General features: G+C 38.2%; 1 protein-coding gene across 2 annotated transcripts in view; it reads left to right on the top strand.

The window, feature by feature from the left end:
* The window catches only part of LOC134752769 (protein ERGIC-53), a 182,043-nt gene that overhangs the window by 5,767 nt on the left and 158,525 nt on the right, over nucleotides 1–17,751 (top strand). Inside the window, exons 2-12 of one of the 2 annotated variants that reach the window (XM_063688464.1) lie at nucleotides 212–366; nucleotides 1,481–1,653; nucleotides 2,778–2,893; nucleotides 4,655–4,819; nucleotides 9,879–9,991; nucleotides 10,260–10,388; nucleotides 10,809–10,913; nucleotides 11,955–12,046; nucleotides 13,158–13,298; nucleotides 13,905–14,030; nucleotides 14,151–14,191. In XM_063688464.1, the coding sequence (XP_063544534.1) occupies nucleotides 212–366; nucleotides 1,481–1,653; nucleotides 2,778–2,893; nucleotides 4,655–4,819; nucleotides 9,879–9,991; nucleotides 10,260–10,388; nucleotides 10,809–10,913; nucleotides 11,955–12,046; nucleotides 13,158–13,298; nucleotides 13,905–14,030; nucleotides 14,151–14,187 (1,352 nt within the window). In that variant the 3' untranslated portion in view covers nucleotides 14,188–14,191. Of the gene's footprint in view, nucleotides 1–211; nucleotides 367–1,480; nucleotides 1,654–2,777; nucleotides 2,894–4,654; nucleotides 4,820–9,878; nucleotides 9,992–10,259; nucleotides 10,389–10,808; nucleotides 10,914–11,954; nucleotides 12,047–13,157; nucleotides 13,299–13,904; nucleotides 14,031–14,150; nucleotides 17,615–17,751 lie in introns of those variants that run through there. The other variant, XM_063688463.1, reaches the window with a different exon arrangement.

Genomic DNA, 17,751 nt, shown 5'->3' on the forward strand with positions numbered 1-17,751 from the left:
CGTAAGCCCCATCGACAAGAAGGTCCCTTTTCATAGAAAATGCCCCATATGTTGACGCGGAATCGGCAAAAGTCGATAGAAAAAAACCTTTATGTCGTCGAATAACGTCTTTTTCGCTCTTATTGCGCTGACATAAAAGTGTTTCAGATTTTGCCGATTCCGCGCTGACATATATATGGGGAGACCCTAAAACTTATTCTGTCCCTTTCAGATGCGATAGCGTCAGGCGAGAGCGTGCGGCTGGCGCCGTCGCTCCGAAGCCAGAAAGGCGCCATCTGGACGAAACAGCCCATCAACTTCGACTGGTGGGAGGTCGATGTCATGTTCAAGGTCACCGGCAGAGGGCGCATCGGGGCTGACGGTTTGGTAAGTAGTAACCGTTTCTAGGGTTTTCGGGGATAAATACACTGAAAACCTTGAAAACGACTACCATATAAAAAAGTATGATGGCTAACCTTTTCTATAAGCTACGGTAACCGCTTTTCATCGAGTGTGGTTAAAGACAATCTTATAAGATACATGCGATACGCAGTGGCTATTTACTTACCATTTTTAGCACGAAAGGTACATACCTTAAAAACAACGTTCGGTCATCAGGAAATTCAAAATACTACAAATAAAAGGGTTGTCACTTTAACATATGCGTTTTGTTTGTTTTGTTTGAAAGAGTTTTTACATTTAATCCATACTAATCCATACTAATATTATAAATGCGAAAGTCTGTCTGTCTGTCTTTCTGTCTGTGTGTTCCCTCTTCACGCTTAAACCGGTGAATCGATTTAGATGAAATTTGGCATAGAGATAAGTTGAGTCCCTGAGAAGGACATAGGATAGTTTTTATCCCGAAAATCATTTCTTAAGAAAGTAAAAAGCGGGGTGGAATTGAGATAATTAATGAAGTGCCTGCTAATTTGTGTGCATAATATGCTCAAATTGAATGATTGCTATGAGATTTTTTCCAGGCGCTATACTTACTTTAGCTGCAGTTACTAAGTCCACGCAGACGAAGTCGCGGGCAAAAGCGATGTTTATATAAAGAAAATAATAATTATTAGGATTTTTATCAATTTTTTTAAATGTAATCGTAAGCAGACGTCTGCTTAATACAATACTAGCTTTTGCCCGCGACTTCGTATGCGTGGATTTAGTAACCGCAGCTAGAGTAAGAAAAGCGCCTGGAAAATATCTCATGGCAATCTAAATTTGAGCATATTATGCACACAAATAAGCAGGCACTTCGTTAATTATCTCAATTCTACCCCGCTTTTTTCTTTCTTAAGGGATGATTTTCGGGATAAAAACTATCATAATGTCCTTCTCAGGGACTCAACCTATCTCTATGCCAAATTTCATCTAAATCGGTTCAGCGGTTTAAGCGTGAAGAGGGAACACACAGACAGAAAGACAGACAGACAGACTTTCGCATTTATAATATTAGTATGGATTAGTATGGATTAATTAACATGGAATATTTGTTCAGGCGTTCTGGTACACGTCGGCGCGCGGCGACTACACCGGCGAGGTATTCGGCTCCTCGGACCGATGGAACGGTCTAGGTGTCATCTTCGACAGTTTCGACAACGACAACAAACACAACAACCCTTACATAATGGCAGTGCTGAACGATGGAACCAAGGTGTTCGACCATAAGAGGTGAGTTCGACAGCTTGACAGTTTCAACAACGACACCAAACACAATTAGGTATTTACTACCGTGTAAAATTATCGCGGTGAGCTGTAGATGTAGGCTTACAGATGTTTTTTTTTTACGTTGGGAAAATGCCTTCACGCATCTCGTCTCGAGGGGAGCGAGACGGGTATGACGGACTCAAGGACGAAGATCCTCCTACCGTCTAAAAATCCAACGAGTGCCACCTCCGCCTTTAAAGGGGCGGCGCAGGATCGCGGTGAGCATTCAACTGCGAAATTGTAGATGTAGGCCTATTAATAAGCTTAAATATTAAAAATACTTCGTTGACTTATTATCACAGCGAATTCACAAAGGTCTTAAGTGCAGCAGAAACCGAAACGGCAGAAAAATGGGGCATTTTCTATGAAAAGGGACCTTATTGTCGATGGCGCTTATGCCGCACAGCGTCGCGCGGCATTGTATTTATATCGGAGCATCGTTTATAATGGCGTAAGCGCCATCGACAATAAGATCCCTTTTTATAGAAAATACCACAAATTATATCTAACTACCGAACCGGCTCACAAGTTTTCACGAGAATCGGTTGAGAAATGCGACCTGCAGAGAAACCTTCAAGAAAAGAGCGTATTCCAGGGTTGCCACCCATGCTATAATATATAGTATCGTACTATATTTTAGTCACTTGTACTATATATTATACAAAAACAATATAGTACGAAAAATACTATATTTTCATCACTCAAGAATGGGGTATACAAATGTCACCGATATCGTATCGTATGCGACTTAGATTTTTAATTCGCCTCAAATCGGCGTCCTATTTTTTTTTTCAAATTTTCCAGTAAATACTATATTTTTTCAATATTTTGACAAAAATACTATATGTGTATAGAAAAAAGGTGACAACCCGCCCATCTCAAGGGCCGGCCATGCACTTGGACACCTGCAACCTCTCGTGTTGCAGGTGTCCATGGACAACGGTAATCGCTTGGATCAGGCGATTCGTCTGCTCGTTTGCCTCCTAAATCATAAAATGCATCCGGTTATACGAAAGCATTTTTTTCCAAGTTAAAACGGAGACCTTCGGTCAATTATTGATTTGATTACGTTGTTATATATGTTACAGCGACGGCTCCATGCAGATGTTATCCGGCTGCCTCCGCGACTTCAGGAACAAGCCTTTCCCGACGCGCGCGCGCATCGAATACTACCAGAACACGCTCACTGTGCACTTCCACAACGGTAACAATATTATCATTCATTAAAAAAAAAGTCATTTATTGTCGCAGTAAAAAAAACAGTAGTAGGTACAATAAGCTTAAATTACTTACTTACTTACTGCTGTGGCGCGACGACCCGAAGTGGATCTTGGCCTCCGACGCCAAAGACCGCCATGCTACTCTGTCCAAAGCCGTTTCTGTCCAGTCGACGGCGCCGAGTTCGCTGAGGTCTTTCTGCACTTCGTCTCTCCAGCGGTACCTAGGGCGTCCAGACGGTCTTCGGCCACTTGGTACTCCAGAGTACACCCTCCAGACTGCGCGATCTTCCCCCATCCGGACTACGTGCCCGAGCCATCGGAGCCTGGCGGCTTTCGTTTCTCCGATGATGTTCGGCTCGGACACCAGATCTTCAATCTCCTGGTTCTTGCGGAGTCTCCAGGTTCCATCCTCTCGACGTGTGGGTCCCAATATCTTGCGGTAGATCTTCCGCTCGGCTACCAGCAGCGCGCGCTCCTCTTTTTGTGTTAGTGTCCAGGCTTCGCATCCGTACATAAGAATTGGCCTTATGACCGTTTTGTATATTCGAAGCTTCGTGTTCTTGGTCATTAGCTTGGACACTAACACTTTGTGCAGGGCAGCAGCACAGCGTAGAGCATAAGCTTAAATGACAGCAGTATTATACAAGTACATATACAAGTACATATACAAGTAGGAAGGAACTAACTATATATATATATATATTATATATGACATCATATATTTAATCATAATTATTCGTGTCACAGTATTATTTAAAAGAAATTGTTTACAAAACATTTTATATAATAATATAAATTAATATTTAATCATTAAAAATTAATATCTATCTCCTTACCAATAATAAAAGTGCTGTTGACAAGTGTGTTGTGAGTAATCACTCACTTGCTTGTTAGAACATTTTTTTTTTTTTTTTTCAAAAAAGTATAACACATTTTAAACTTATACAAGTTTCGCCAAACTTGCGTTTAACGGCGAAATGGTGCACTCATTTTCAATGTTAGTACCTTAATCTAAATTTAATGATTAACTTATATTACTAAGGTTAATACTTTCATATTACATTAACAAAGTGTAAGTTGTAGGTATATATGTTGTTGTTATTCTTTAAGAATTTATTTGTAGTTTTACATGTATGTAAAATGTATGATTTTGGTGCAATAAAGGATATTTATTTATATACAATATTTACCTATCTTATATATTTAGTCATGCGTTGTACCCAATAGCAACTTCATAATTTTTGATTTAAAGATGTTTTTACTAGCACACTCGTCTTCTATTGATAAATTGTTCATTATTCGCGGTGTGATATACATGACAGCCACGGTGACTAAGAAATACCATCTTCTGCAGTTTTTGCTTTTACGAATCGTCTAGTGTTAACCATCATTATGATAGAATTCGTATTCGCAAAATCCATAAAACATTTTTCGAGATTGACTGAATATTAACATAGATATTTATAGCCTAAATCATTTTTTTAATACGAAGACTAATATTAATACATATTATAAAACAAAGTCCCGCGCTACGTCTGTCTGTATGTTCGCGATAAACTCAAAAACTACTGAACAGATTTTCATGCGGTTTTCACCTATCAATAGAGTGATTCTCGAGGACGGTTTAGGTATATAATTTGTTAATGTTTTATGTAAATTGGTTGAACTACCCGCTATCCGTGCGAAGCCGGGGCAGGTCGCTAGTAAATATTGAAATACTATTAAATTTAAATTGTTTTGTGCAGGAATGTCAAACAACGAGGCGGACTACGAGCTGTGCTTCCGCGCCGAGAACGTGGTGCTGCCCCGCGGCGGGCACTTCGGGCTCTCGGCCGCCACGGGGGGCCTGGCCGACGACCACGACGTCGTGCACCTGCTCACGTCCTCTCTACACAGCACGCAACAGGCTGGTAAGAAGATCAGATATTTATTTAGGTTTAAAGAATTTTATTACTCATAAGAATATTACAATTCACTTACATGAGTACTTATACTAATAATTAATTATCTTGACGAGTACACTTTTATTTGTTATATTATATGATATTACGTGCAAAATTTAGTTTTTGCAAAATAGACAAATTGACACTCAAAATATGCAGTATGTGGGTAGGGAGACATTTATTTTGGCCGCAGCGACTTAAATAAGTAAGTACGCGTGCACGTTATATTAGGTTACTGTTCTTTGTAATAAGGTTGATATTTGTATGTAGGGATTTTTCTGAGAGATAGACGTGTGCACTGTTTGAAGATTTATTTGTGACTGGATTTGACAGATACATGCATACATTAATACGCTCACTCACACATGCTTAAAACGCAACTAACATACCGCCCACCAAAAGGGCATCGACCTTTTTTAAGACTACATAGGTATAGATACAACTCATCTACAAAATTGTACATAGTATTTGACTATAACAAATTGTATGATTATAACTACATAAATGCATGCAATTGCATTGACAAACTATAACACTATGTATAGTAAGGGAAAGCAAGTATGAGAGAGTATAAGTTATATAATAATAAGCAAGTTAGGTGAAATTCAATTACTAAAAGTGATACAATTCTTATTCGCAATTATTACGACAGTATTCAGTTACAGAACTAAGTAGAAGATTTGAAACATAGCTGCATGCAAAATTAATTTAATGTGGAGCATTAAGTAAATTAAGATGCTGTATGAACAGGCATAAGGCACAATTTAGTGATAGTTCTTTTTACGATTGAATCGCTACCCTTTACACTGTATACACGAGTTAAGTTATTCGCGCACACGGGTTTATCCACTATGCCTCCAAGCTGCCATTTCCCAGGTGTATACCAATTCGAGGTGTATAGCCACGGTGGCCATGCATATGAAAATTGCTATGTAGGCCTTACATGTTTTAGCACCTCGACCTCTAGACACAAAAACTTGATAAGGTCCGGCAAAATGAACACCACTATTTAGGGTCATCTGATATTGTACATGTAAGGTTCTTCGGTGGGCGTCGTGCAACTCGTGCATGATTAGGTATGTGAGGTGACATTTGACTAAAATCATAGGAAGCTTTCGTTCTTCATCTAACTTAGAATGGCACGACCTACCGCCCACCCTGAGGATGTCGCTTGCGTCAAGGTAAGGGTTTAAATTTCTTAATATGCTCTTAGTGCTTCCTCCTTTTCTTGTTTTTAAGCTTTCTACGTCCTCCATGAAATATTCTGCTTGCACAACCCTTATACGTAACAGTGCTTTCTCTAGTTCTTGTGTTGTTACTATCGTTTCCGTGTTTGTGTTTTTCTCTTTCAGGTACTTCAAGAATCTTCTGGCGTCAACTATGGACTTCAATAAATCAGGTAACGTATCATATTCTTCAAACTTCTCAGGTAAGGTCTTATGGACTTCAGTATTTTCATCTCTATTTAGGTTAACTTGTATTGTTACTTTTTTCATTTTCAGGTATGTCTCTTCTATTATTGGATGTTCTAATTGTTTGTTCTTATGTTTCAGCCAATGCGTTCCATGCCACCAGAGGTCGCAGTTCTTAAATACACTAAATGGCATGCCTCTTGATGAAATGTCAGCAGGGTTCTCCGTAGTTAGAACGTGGTACCATTGGTTTGGAATAATGTCTTGTATGGCAACATCTACAACGTCCTGCACGGTGTCTTCCCCGGTCATCATGTCATTCATGGAAGAATCTTCCTTAATGGTTTTCGATGTAAGCCGATACTCCTTGCCTTCATCTACTGCCACTTGTTGAAGTGTCTTGACAGGAAGATAAGGCGCAGAAGTATTGCCAAAAGTTACATGATCGCTTGTCTTTGTGGTTTGCTTTTCTTCCTCAATCAATGCGTGATGTGGTAAATATACCGTCTCATTGTTTACTTCCCTTTCACCTTCTTCAATGTAGTTTAGTTTCATGTATTCTTCTATAGCTTTAACATACTCATTCTTCTGATTAGGTTCCCTTACGAATATTTTTTCTTGTTGTTTCAGTCTCAGTATGGCGATGTCTCTTGTTTGTCCTTTTGGAGATAGATGTTCTTCTTTTTTGAATGGTAACGTTCCTATGTATCTTCCTTCTTCGTTTCTTGTATGAGTCTCCTTGTAAATCATTTCACACCTTTCTTCTTGTCTCGTGAGACTCTTCTTTGTATCTGTAGTATCTATCTCCCAAAATGCCTTCAACATGTCGTTCACGTCGACCTGATGATGCATCACAACTATGTTTTCTTCTAAAGTGTATGCTGTGCCTTCTGCGTCTCCGAATATTATCCAACCTAGGCTTGTTTCTTGTGCGCATGGAGTGCCAGGTGGACCTTTCATTACCTTTCCTTCTAGTATTTGTGCATACACTTTTACACCAAGTAGCATGTCTACTCGCCCTGGCTGATGAAACTTAGGATCAGCCAGAGTGAGTCCTTGTATGTGTGACCAGGCTTGTGGGTCATACTTAATCTTCCTTGATGGTAGTTGTGATGTGAGCTTCGAGGGCATTATATAAGCTTTGACATCTAGCTTGAAACTGTCATCTTGATTTGACAATACTTGAACATGTGCTACGCTGTTGATCTTGACCTGGAGGTCGCCGACACCGGTAACAGTTCCTCTCACAGGTGACCTCTTGACTCGCAGAGCTTGTGCTGCGCGTTCACTTAAAAAGCTTGATTCTGAGCCTGGATCAATTAAACAACGAAGGGGAGTCACGTGACCTTCGTCGTCCCTAATGGATATCATTGCAGTCGCTAGCAGGCTTTTGGATTTCTTGCAGGTAAAGTTACACGAAATTTCCACCACTTCTACTTCTTCATCATTCTGCGGGTCTTCTTCGTGGTGTGTCAGCTGACTGTGGTAAGCTTGAGTTTTCACTGACTCCTCATTCTGCGCTTGGTGTATCATGGTGTGATGCCTCTTCTTGCATATACGACATGAAAAGGAAAGACGACATCGTGATGCAGAATGTCCAGGTAGGAGACAGTTGAAACATAATTTAGTTTTCTTCACATAGTCAATTCTCTCCACAGGTGACATTTTCGTGAACTCTTGACAGTGACATAAAGTGTGTTCTTCCCTACATAAAACACAGCTCTTTGATGATGTTGACACGTGGTAAGACTTTTCCTTAATTGTTTTTGATTCTTTAGGTACGGTAGCAGTGACAGGGTTAACCAGTTCCAACGTACGAAACTTTGACTCGAGATATTTCTTTAATTCAGTCCACTTAGGCAACTGGTCAGCACTTAAACTGTAGGCGTGTTCCACCCAATCCTTATGAGTTTCGTTGTCGAGTCGGTTCACGACTAGGTATATTATGAACGGATCCCACTCGTTTATATTCACTTGAAGATTTTGTAAATCATTCAAACATTGCGTCGTAGTGTCCAGTAAAAGTTTTATTTGACTAGATGTTTGCGTAGTAATCTTCTTTTGATTAAACAATCTCCTCAAAAGGGAGTTCACAATTAACCTCTTATTACCATACCTTTGTTTTAAAGTCTCCCAGGCTAACTCATAATTTTGTTCCGTAATCGTAACATGCTTCAATAAAGCAGCGGCTTCACCGGCGATACTTGACTTTAAATAATGCAGTTTCTGAACCTTACTAATACTCGTGTTGTTATGTACTAACGACGTAAACAAATCGTGAAACGTCGGCCACTCTTCATAGTTATTCGAAAACACAGGTAAAACAATAGCAGGTAACTTGACATGTTGTTGTACAGCTTCAAACATCGTGATATCCAGCGAACTTGTTCCTTGAACATGTGTGGGAGCGGCAGCAGCGAGCGCGTCCTTGATATCACCTTGTAAACATAGGTATAACTCCTCCACGACATAATAATCTTCCTTGAGAAAATACTGTATCTCGCCGCGCTCCTGCATTGTAGTATTCTGTACCAGCTGTTTATGCGCCGATGTAAATGTTTTCCAATAAGCGTCAATACACTGTGCTCGAGATTCTAAATAGCCTTTAGTTAAACGTTGTTTGGGACATTTCTTCAAATTAATTTCAGTTTTCTTTAATAATAACGCTGTATCCTCCAAAACACGAATTAACTGTTCGTTAGTACTCATTTTGCAGTATTTACTTGTCTATTCACGTAAACAACACGATAGCACAACTTAATAATCTTCACTTCATTTAATTTGTCATAATTTCCTTATATTTCGCACCTGCAGATAGCAACTAGGCTCAGGAATGCGGACCGCTATTGTTCTCGCCGGCCGGCTGGGCTTCGCTTATCTGGTTCCTCCTCCGGTTCGATGTCGACCAAATGTTCTTTGTAATAAGGTTGATATTTGTATGTAGGGATTTTTCTGAGAGATAGACGTGTGCACTGTTTGAAGATTTATTTGTGACTGGATTTGACAGATACATGCATACATTAATACGCTCACTCACACATGCTTAAAACGCAACTAACAGTTACCATGCACAGATTCTTCTGCTGTGCGAGCGCAGGCGCGACGTCTCAGGCTAACCAGAACTGCAGAACGCGGGATTTCAGAGAAATTAACATACACAAGTCGAAGAAATTAGTTTGAGGCAAATTGTGGTGCCGTGACCAGGATTTTAGCAGATATTAGGATATGTGCTAATCTGAGGCAGCTACTTCGGTATATCAGCCGCTACCGGAGGCACAGTCTATAAAACGATTCAGTCATTCGACGAAGCCGTCTAGTCAGGGCGATCGTGCGGGGTCCTAGGGGCGAGAGGTGGGTCGAGCGCACCCGAGCTGCATACCGAGCCATTGTTAGTAGCTCAGTACTACTTACAGAGCTAGCGTGTCTTATTTGAAATGTGCAGTATTTTGGGCAGTTGTGTAAAAGTCTGTGACAACCCTACATGTTCTTGTACGGTGTCGGCATTTACGCAAACATCAACGTGAAGTAGTCTCAAGAATTGTATTAAACATTTTGGTGTCCCGACCGGGATATAAATTTTCTTGTTATTATAAGTTTTACCGACATTGTTGCAGGTGGGCAGCAAATCAGCAATGATGAACAACAGAAGCTGTCACAGGAGTACCAGGAGTACCAGCGCAAGCTGGACCAGCAGAAGGAGGATTATAGGAAGGAGCACCCTGATGAGGTACTATACATACATGTCTTTTTTTTATGTAATAGTCAGCAAACGAGCAGACGAGCCGCCTGATGGGAAGCAGTCATCTTTGCCCATGGACATAAGCAACATCACAGGAGCCACTTGAGCATATCTTCTTCTTTTCAGCATATTTGCGTCCACTGCTGAACATATGTCTCTTTCATGGATTTCCATGTGGTTCTATGACTCTTAAATCTTATCACAAAATGTTATACTACGCAAATTTAATACAGTTGTTGTTCTTTGTTATCTGTAGGTGCGCGACAAGGAGGGCGAGTTCGAGGACTGGTTCGAGTCGGACGGGCAGCGGGAGCTTAGACAAATCTTCCAGGGACAGGGACAGATTCATGACGTGCTGAGAGATCTCAACAAGAAAGTCGACGAGGTGAGTGTTATGTTGTCTCTGTCTGTCTCTAGGTGTGCGACAAGGAGGGCGAGTATGACGACTGGTTCGAGTCAGAACTCAATAAGAAAGTCGATGAGGTGAGTACTCCTATCCTCCTTACACAATATTATTTTAATATCCTCGGAATAAATGAGTAAGTATTCAGTTGTCAAGTGAAGTATTTCATTACAAAAGGTAGGAAGTGCAGTGCAGTATAGTGAGTGAACAGATGGACTGATTTCAATGCGTTTTTTTTATGTGAAAGCGAGTTTCCTTGTGGTGGTATTTAGCTATGTGTGATAGAAATCAACCCAGCAATTTGAAGAGTTCAAAACGATGTAAGGCTTTTCTGTATGAAATATTTTTTTGGCATATTGTGCAGGGTTTTTTTTAATTTAATAGTTATTTTGTCTGTAACAGGTGATCGGCAAGCAGATGAACTCATTGTCAATGTTGTCGGCCGTGTACACACACGCACAGGGACAACCCATAGCAGCGCAGGCGCAGCAGCCGGGACAGGCGCCCGTGAGTACATCACTGTTTCTTCTACAGTCAATCTAATATCGACACGGATAAACTAGCTAAAATATGTACACACTACCGTAATGTATGGTCAATAAGGTCGTGTTGACATGTTTTTGGCACTTTGTCCGTGTCGTATTTAATACATTGATTGTACTGTTTACTGTTAGGTATAATTTCAACTATTTGTGACGTTCTCAATCAAGATACCACATTGTCGCTTGCCATTAGGACGCTCTGACAGGTTATTCGTATAAAGATACAAGCAAATTTCGTCTTTATAGTAAGCCACAAAGTAGTACCTTTTGATTGAGAACTAGGGAATGCAATCCCGATCCCGCGGGATCCCGTGTAATTTTTCGGGATCAATCCCGACGCATAATATGACGGGATCCCGTTCGGGATTGACGGGATTGGGCGGCAGTCGTATGGTATGGAGATATTTTAAGAAAACAGTTAATAATTTGACTGCTCAATGCAACTTGTGTAAAGCTGTTCTCAAAACCGCATTCGGGTCTACAAAAGGTTTACACGTCCATATGATGTCAATTCATAAAATTGATAGTTATACTTATATATAAATAATATTTATTTATTTAACTAAAATAAATTACAGAAAGAATTAAGAAAAAACTAAAAGATGTTATACTTATTGTTTTGATTACCTTTGTTAATTTCCAAGGAAAACTGATGATGATTTAGTTAATAATATTAAAGAATAAAGGTTTTTATTTCTGCCTATTAATATGTTATTTTAATTACCGTCACCATCACAAACATGCCGTCATTATCGTTTTAATTCAATCGAATTTTACTTTTTTTTTAAATTTACTCGGGATCCCGAAAATTCCGGGATCCCGCGGGATTGATATTTCTAATTCCGCGGGATCTCGATTTTGCAATCCCGAGTCGGGATTGCATTCACTATGAGAACATCACATTCCAAGGAAAGCGCTAAAAGCAACGCATTAACGAGGTTTCGTTTTATGAACGTTCGATTCGAGTTATGGAGGTTCCATTGAATTGATTTTATTTGTATGACAGATGCAAATGGGCGGTTTGCCGGTGGCCAGGCACGACTGGGACGCGCTGGTGGCCAACAACCAGATCATCATCAACACCATCGCGGAGCTCAAGTCAGTACACACACACACATGCTAACCATTCTTTATTACATCTAAACTTCATTCTAGTATTTTCCTCTCGGTGGAAGGAAAAAGGAGAAGAAAAGGTAGCTCAGTATTCCACTTTATGAGCCACTTGTTACACTATTGTGTCAATTTTTGAACATTTTTTCTCATATCAATATATCTTTTTATATTATTTGTGTGATTCTATGTATTTATTTGTTTATATATGTATGTATGTATGTATGCATGTTTGTATATATGTAGGTATATATTGGTATTATTCTTATATGTGTAAGTGTATAAATAAAATATATATTGTTTAGAATAATTTGATTTGTGTTTCATATTTCCTCTCACTTTCTACAATCCTGCACTAACTACATGTTTCTGTTTGACCCAATGGTTGACTGGTAGAGAATGCCTTAAGGCATTAAGTCCGCCTTTTGTACAATTTTATATCGTGCAATAAAGTTTAAATAAATAAAAAGTAGGTCGTGAAGTGCGTAGTTTATGGTCAGTCAAAAAATTAAATAGTTAAAAACATTGCAGTCTCGATTTCAGGACTGCAATGTTGCATACAAATTCCATTATTTGTCGAGTTCCAAACTTTTTAAAAGTTGAAGTCGCCATATCAAATGAAGGCATAGGTCCATTAAACAGCCAAACAGATGATCAGTACTTATTATTATAATGTTGGTACCGCGACTATTTAGGTGTCTCAAATAAGTTGGCGTATTTTCAGCAGAAAAATACAGTTCTATTTTTAATTAAAAAAATAAAACGGCGGCAAAGCAAATCTTTTTACTTTTTTCTGTGAAAATATATACATAAGAACGTTGCTTTTGTAAAATATTTCTATTATATTTGTATTTATTGCGCCATTTTTGAGAAAAGCACTATATATGGCTCGGCTTCGGATTCAATTAAACGGACTCCCAAGGTCGTCCGTTTAAAACGAATCCTCAGCCAGCAAGTAGCTACTTCCGAGCCTCGACAATAATGTACTATTATCTGTCGTTGTCTAAGTACCAAGCCTTATCGAGATAACTGTGGGACTATAATATTTGATATTTATTTATATTATAATTTATTAATATGAGCCTTATTTGTTCGGCAGAGGGTTCATAATCGAAGTGTCCCGCAAGGCGGACGGGCTCGCGGCGGCCGGCGGCGGGGCGGTCAGCAACCCGCAGTTCCTGGCGGAGATGAGAGACAGTCTGCAACAACTGCAACAGACTGTCAGTGGAGTCGCACAGAGGTATCTATACTTGCTGGAACAATGGTCTCTAAGTTCCTGGCGGAGATGAGAGACAGTCTGCAACAACTGCAACAGACTGTCAGTGGAGTCGCACAGAGGTATCTATACTTGCTGGAACAATGGTCTCTAAGTTCCTGGCGGAGATGAGAGACAGTCTGCAACAACTGCAACAGACTGTCAGTGGAGTCGCACAGAGGTATCTATACTTGCTGGAACAATGGTCTCTAGATAGAAGGTTGGCCGGTAGATAACGCCTCGTGGCATTAAGTGTGCCGTTTGTACGTTAAGGTTTTATTTTTGTGTTATAATGTTTCAATAGATAAACGATGAAGGGCCCGACACACTTCCTTGGGACATCCCAAGTTTAATAACCGTTTCCTTTGTTCTACGTTAGCTAATGCAAATATACCATTATCTGGTTGTAGGGCAGATCTAGATAATTTTATATACTGTTATGTTTTGTATACTTTGAGACCGATGCTGATAGTAAATACAGTTTTTAAGGTATACTTAATGATCAACGTAGTCAAAGGCTTTAGACTGATCTTAAAAAAAAAAGTGATCCGAACCTAATTTTTTTTAGCAATATTGTCTCTTCCGTTGCAGGATATCCTCCCCGGCGCACTCGGCGGCTCAGACGTCGTGTCCGACGCCGAGCTGCGTGGGGCTCACCGCCTTAATAATGGTGGTGACGTCCCAACTCGTTGTTATGTTCCTTTACAACCTCTACAAGTAAGTAGAGCCGATTTATTTCCACCATTCATGATTGGAATTTTGTTGGCAAAGTCAATGGTGAATATAATGATGTATAAACCTGAGAGCGTGTGATGAACTATTTTTAATCTTTTTCAGAGAAAGAAAAGAAGCTCAAGCGAAGAAATTCTTCTAAGGTAGCTCCATACCCCTTCCCCTCCCGCACCCCCTCACCATATATCGATAATACAATTGTAATTATTTAACAATTAATACTCATATGTGTAAGACCGGAGATCTCTAAATTTTATCTACTTATTTGGCCTATTTAATATATACAATGTTAGAGATTTTTTCTTTCATCAATAATTTCTAATATTTATCAAATACTTATTTTTATATAAAATACTCTCTCAAATACTGTTTTTACTGTTTCTCGCATATAAAACACTAGCTTTTGCCCGAAACTGCGTGGAATGATGATAATTGATAAAAATACTCTGTCCTTCCCCGGGCCTCAAACTATCTCCATACTAAATGTTCAGATGTTTTTGAGTTCTTCGTCTCTGTACATATACTCTCAACAAATGTATTAAAGCATATTAGAATTACTTAAACTCTCAAAGTACATTACACCAATTGGACATAATATTCCGAAACTGTGTATTTTGCGTGGACATAGGCAATTTTGATATGCATATACATACATACTTACACAAATGTCCGTATGTAGTGTTTCCTGTATTCATTAGGTTTTTAAATAATTATAAATATTATAAGTCTTGTCCACTAAGTTCCTGTAACTTTAGCGCCAATACTCCAAATGAGATTATGACATACATTAATGTCGGACTCAAATTATTATAACTTCAGTTACTATACTATTTTCTATGTTATTTCAGTCTAAAATACACGGACAAAATGCCAAAAATATGTGTACACGACCTTATTGTAAACATAAAGGTATTGTATTAGATTATTTTAGACCTTTTTTTGTCTTGGTGGACAGGCTTTCAAAATTAAATACACAATACCAATACTGGTTTTACACAACTATAATAATTTTTACACATTTCTTTTTACAGGTTTATAAAATAAAATTAAATAAATTATTTTAATACCTATGTTAAAATCATATCTTTGATTTTCATTTCGCATATGTAGGCCGCCATTTAAAACTAGGTAGCCAATATGTCACAAATATCTTAACATCTTATTTGATATCGATAAAACATTAACATTACTTTATGATTGTATTATAAAACAACTCCTAATTTAGGTATATACAGTGAGCAAAACTACTAGCTTAGCATGGGGCATATAACAATATATGTGTAGTTTTCAATCAAAAGGTACCACATTGTCGCTTGCCATAAGGACGCTGACAGGTTTTTAAAATACAAGCAATTTTCGTCCTTATGGTAAGCGACAATGTGGTACCTTTTGATTGAAAACGTCACATATGCAGCGGTGCTAAACTAATAATTTTGACGACTGTATAAGAAGTTTTAAAAACAGGAACGAATTTAAATATCACAGTATTATTTTAAGAGCGGGTGCGGGGCCGGTCTTGTCAATGTAATGACATATGTCATGTATATAAGATTATGACACGAAGTTACACGAAGGTACATGTTGATTCACGAAAGCTGGCACGAATGGAATGAACGAAACTTTCATTGTATGATTGTATCGGTATACAGTGAGAGCCGCCATTTTATTGGTTAATGTGATACACACATAGATATTTTCATTCAATCATTTATTCGATTCGTGCCAGCTCTTGTGAATCGACCAAATACGAATGATCAAAACGAGATGAGTAAAAAACCGGCCAAGTGCGAGTCGGACTCGCGCACGAAGGGTTCCGTACCATTACGGAAAAAAACAGCAAAAAAATCACGTTTGTTGTATGGGAGCCCTATTTAAATATTTATATTATTCTGTTTTTAGTATTTGTTGTTATAGCGGCAACAGAAATACATCATCTGTGAAAATTTCAACTGTCTAGCTATCACGGTTCATGAGATACAGCCTGGTGACAGACAGACAGACGGACAGCGGAGTCTTAGTAATAGGGTCCCGTTTTTACCCTTTGGGTACGGAACCCTAAAAAACGTGCCGCCGAGTTGAACAGCTGAACAACATAGATGGCGCTGTACGTCGCCATATTTTTTGCAGGAACTGAATTGTTAAACGTCAACTTTTGACAACCAGAGTTACCGCATAATGATGTGATCTTTCGTCAAAATTTATTATAGTATTTTACAAACTGGAAGAGTACTATGATAGATGTCTTCTTCTTCTTTTAAAATTATGGCTTCAGCCCAGTGGGACTATTTCGCCAGTATCAAGGTATTAAGAGGTTTAAAAACGACAAAAATTGTACGGTTGTACAAGACAGTGTACGGTGATTTGTTAGCTCTTGTAAATCGATAGCTAGACTTTACAAGAAGCACGTGGACTACTGGCCGTTGACTCCAAGATGGTGGTTAAACGCGCTTCAAAATTAATTCTCCATTCACTGCACACTACCACATTAGTTTACTGTATAATAAGCTATCGATATTATACTTTAAACAATATTAATAAGCAAAAAACAAAGTAATTAATCACGATGCTAACTATCAAGATGGCGCTCGAACCGGAAGTCGCCATATTTTTTGTAGGAACTGAATTGTTAAACGTCAACTTTTGACAACTAGAGTTACCGCATAATCATTACATAATTATGTGATCTTTCGTCAAAATTTATTATAGTATTATGTCAATTTAATACAATTTCGCGACATTTGGCATTTTTAGGTTATAAATTGTATGGAGATGACATTTATCATCGTACCCTTCCAGTTTCAAAAATACTATATACATGAAGTCACCTATTTATGACATTGTCATTACATTGACTATTCGACTGTTATAACGTAAAAGTTCATTTTTTACCACGTCGAGTTTAAGGAATAAATAATTTGTAAATAATATTTATATTTTTGTGTCCTGTAATAGTTTTATTTTTCTCATTTTTTTTCTACGAAATTTTATTGGACGACAAAACTTAAGTGAGGTTGTATTTTTTTTAGATAAATGAAGACTTGGTTGGCATTTATTCTACTTGGTTGTTACGGAGGATTCTCGAGCCGTCTCGGTGAATTTTAGAGATAATTCTCGGACGTTCTCAGTTTTTCTTAAGAATTAATGAAAAATCTATCCCAATTTATCTCTTAATAAGTTCGAGAATGTTTTTTTTTTAATTAACTTTTGTTACACCTTGGGTATACTTGTAGTTTGCGATTGATAGATAGTGCAGTTACATTTGATTTTCTATCTTATTAATCATGTCTATGATTTGGCAGAAAATTAGGTCATAGAATCAAGTGTAATATAGTATAAAATTAATTTTTCAATCATAAACTAGGTGTCATATTATTCTTGTATTTTTCATTTATTTTGTGTTACCATTTGTTTAATTCTAGAAAGTTCTCGAGTCGTCTCGAAAATTCTCCGCTTGTCTTGAAGGTTCTCGTTTGCACTCGCAACTTCTGGTATCGAATTTACTAGAAAGAGAATAAAATTGTAATGAAAAATACATTGTTTATTGTTCAACAATAAAAATGTGCCAAATATTATGTGTTTTATCTATTTCTAACCAGCTTTTCAGTGGACACAAAAAATGTATTTCTTCCGACACATATTTGTATTTACTGCAGAAAATATCATATTATATTATGGTAATCATTTATCTACACATACTATCTACTAC

Source organism: Cydia strobilella, chromosome 25 (genome assembly GCF_947568885.1).
Source record: "Cydia strobilella chromosome 25, ilCydStro3.1, whole genome shotgun sequence".
NCBI lineage: Eukaryota > Metazoa > Arthropoda > Insecta > Lepidoptera > Tortricidae > Cydia > Cydia strobilella.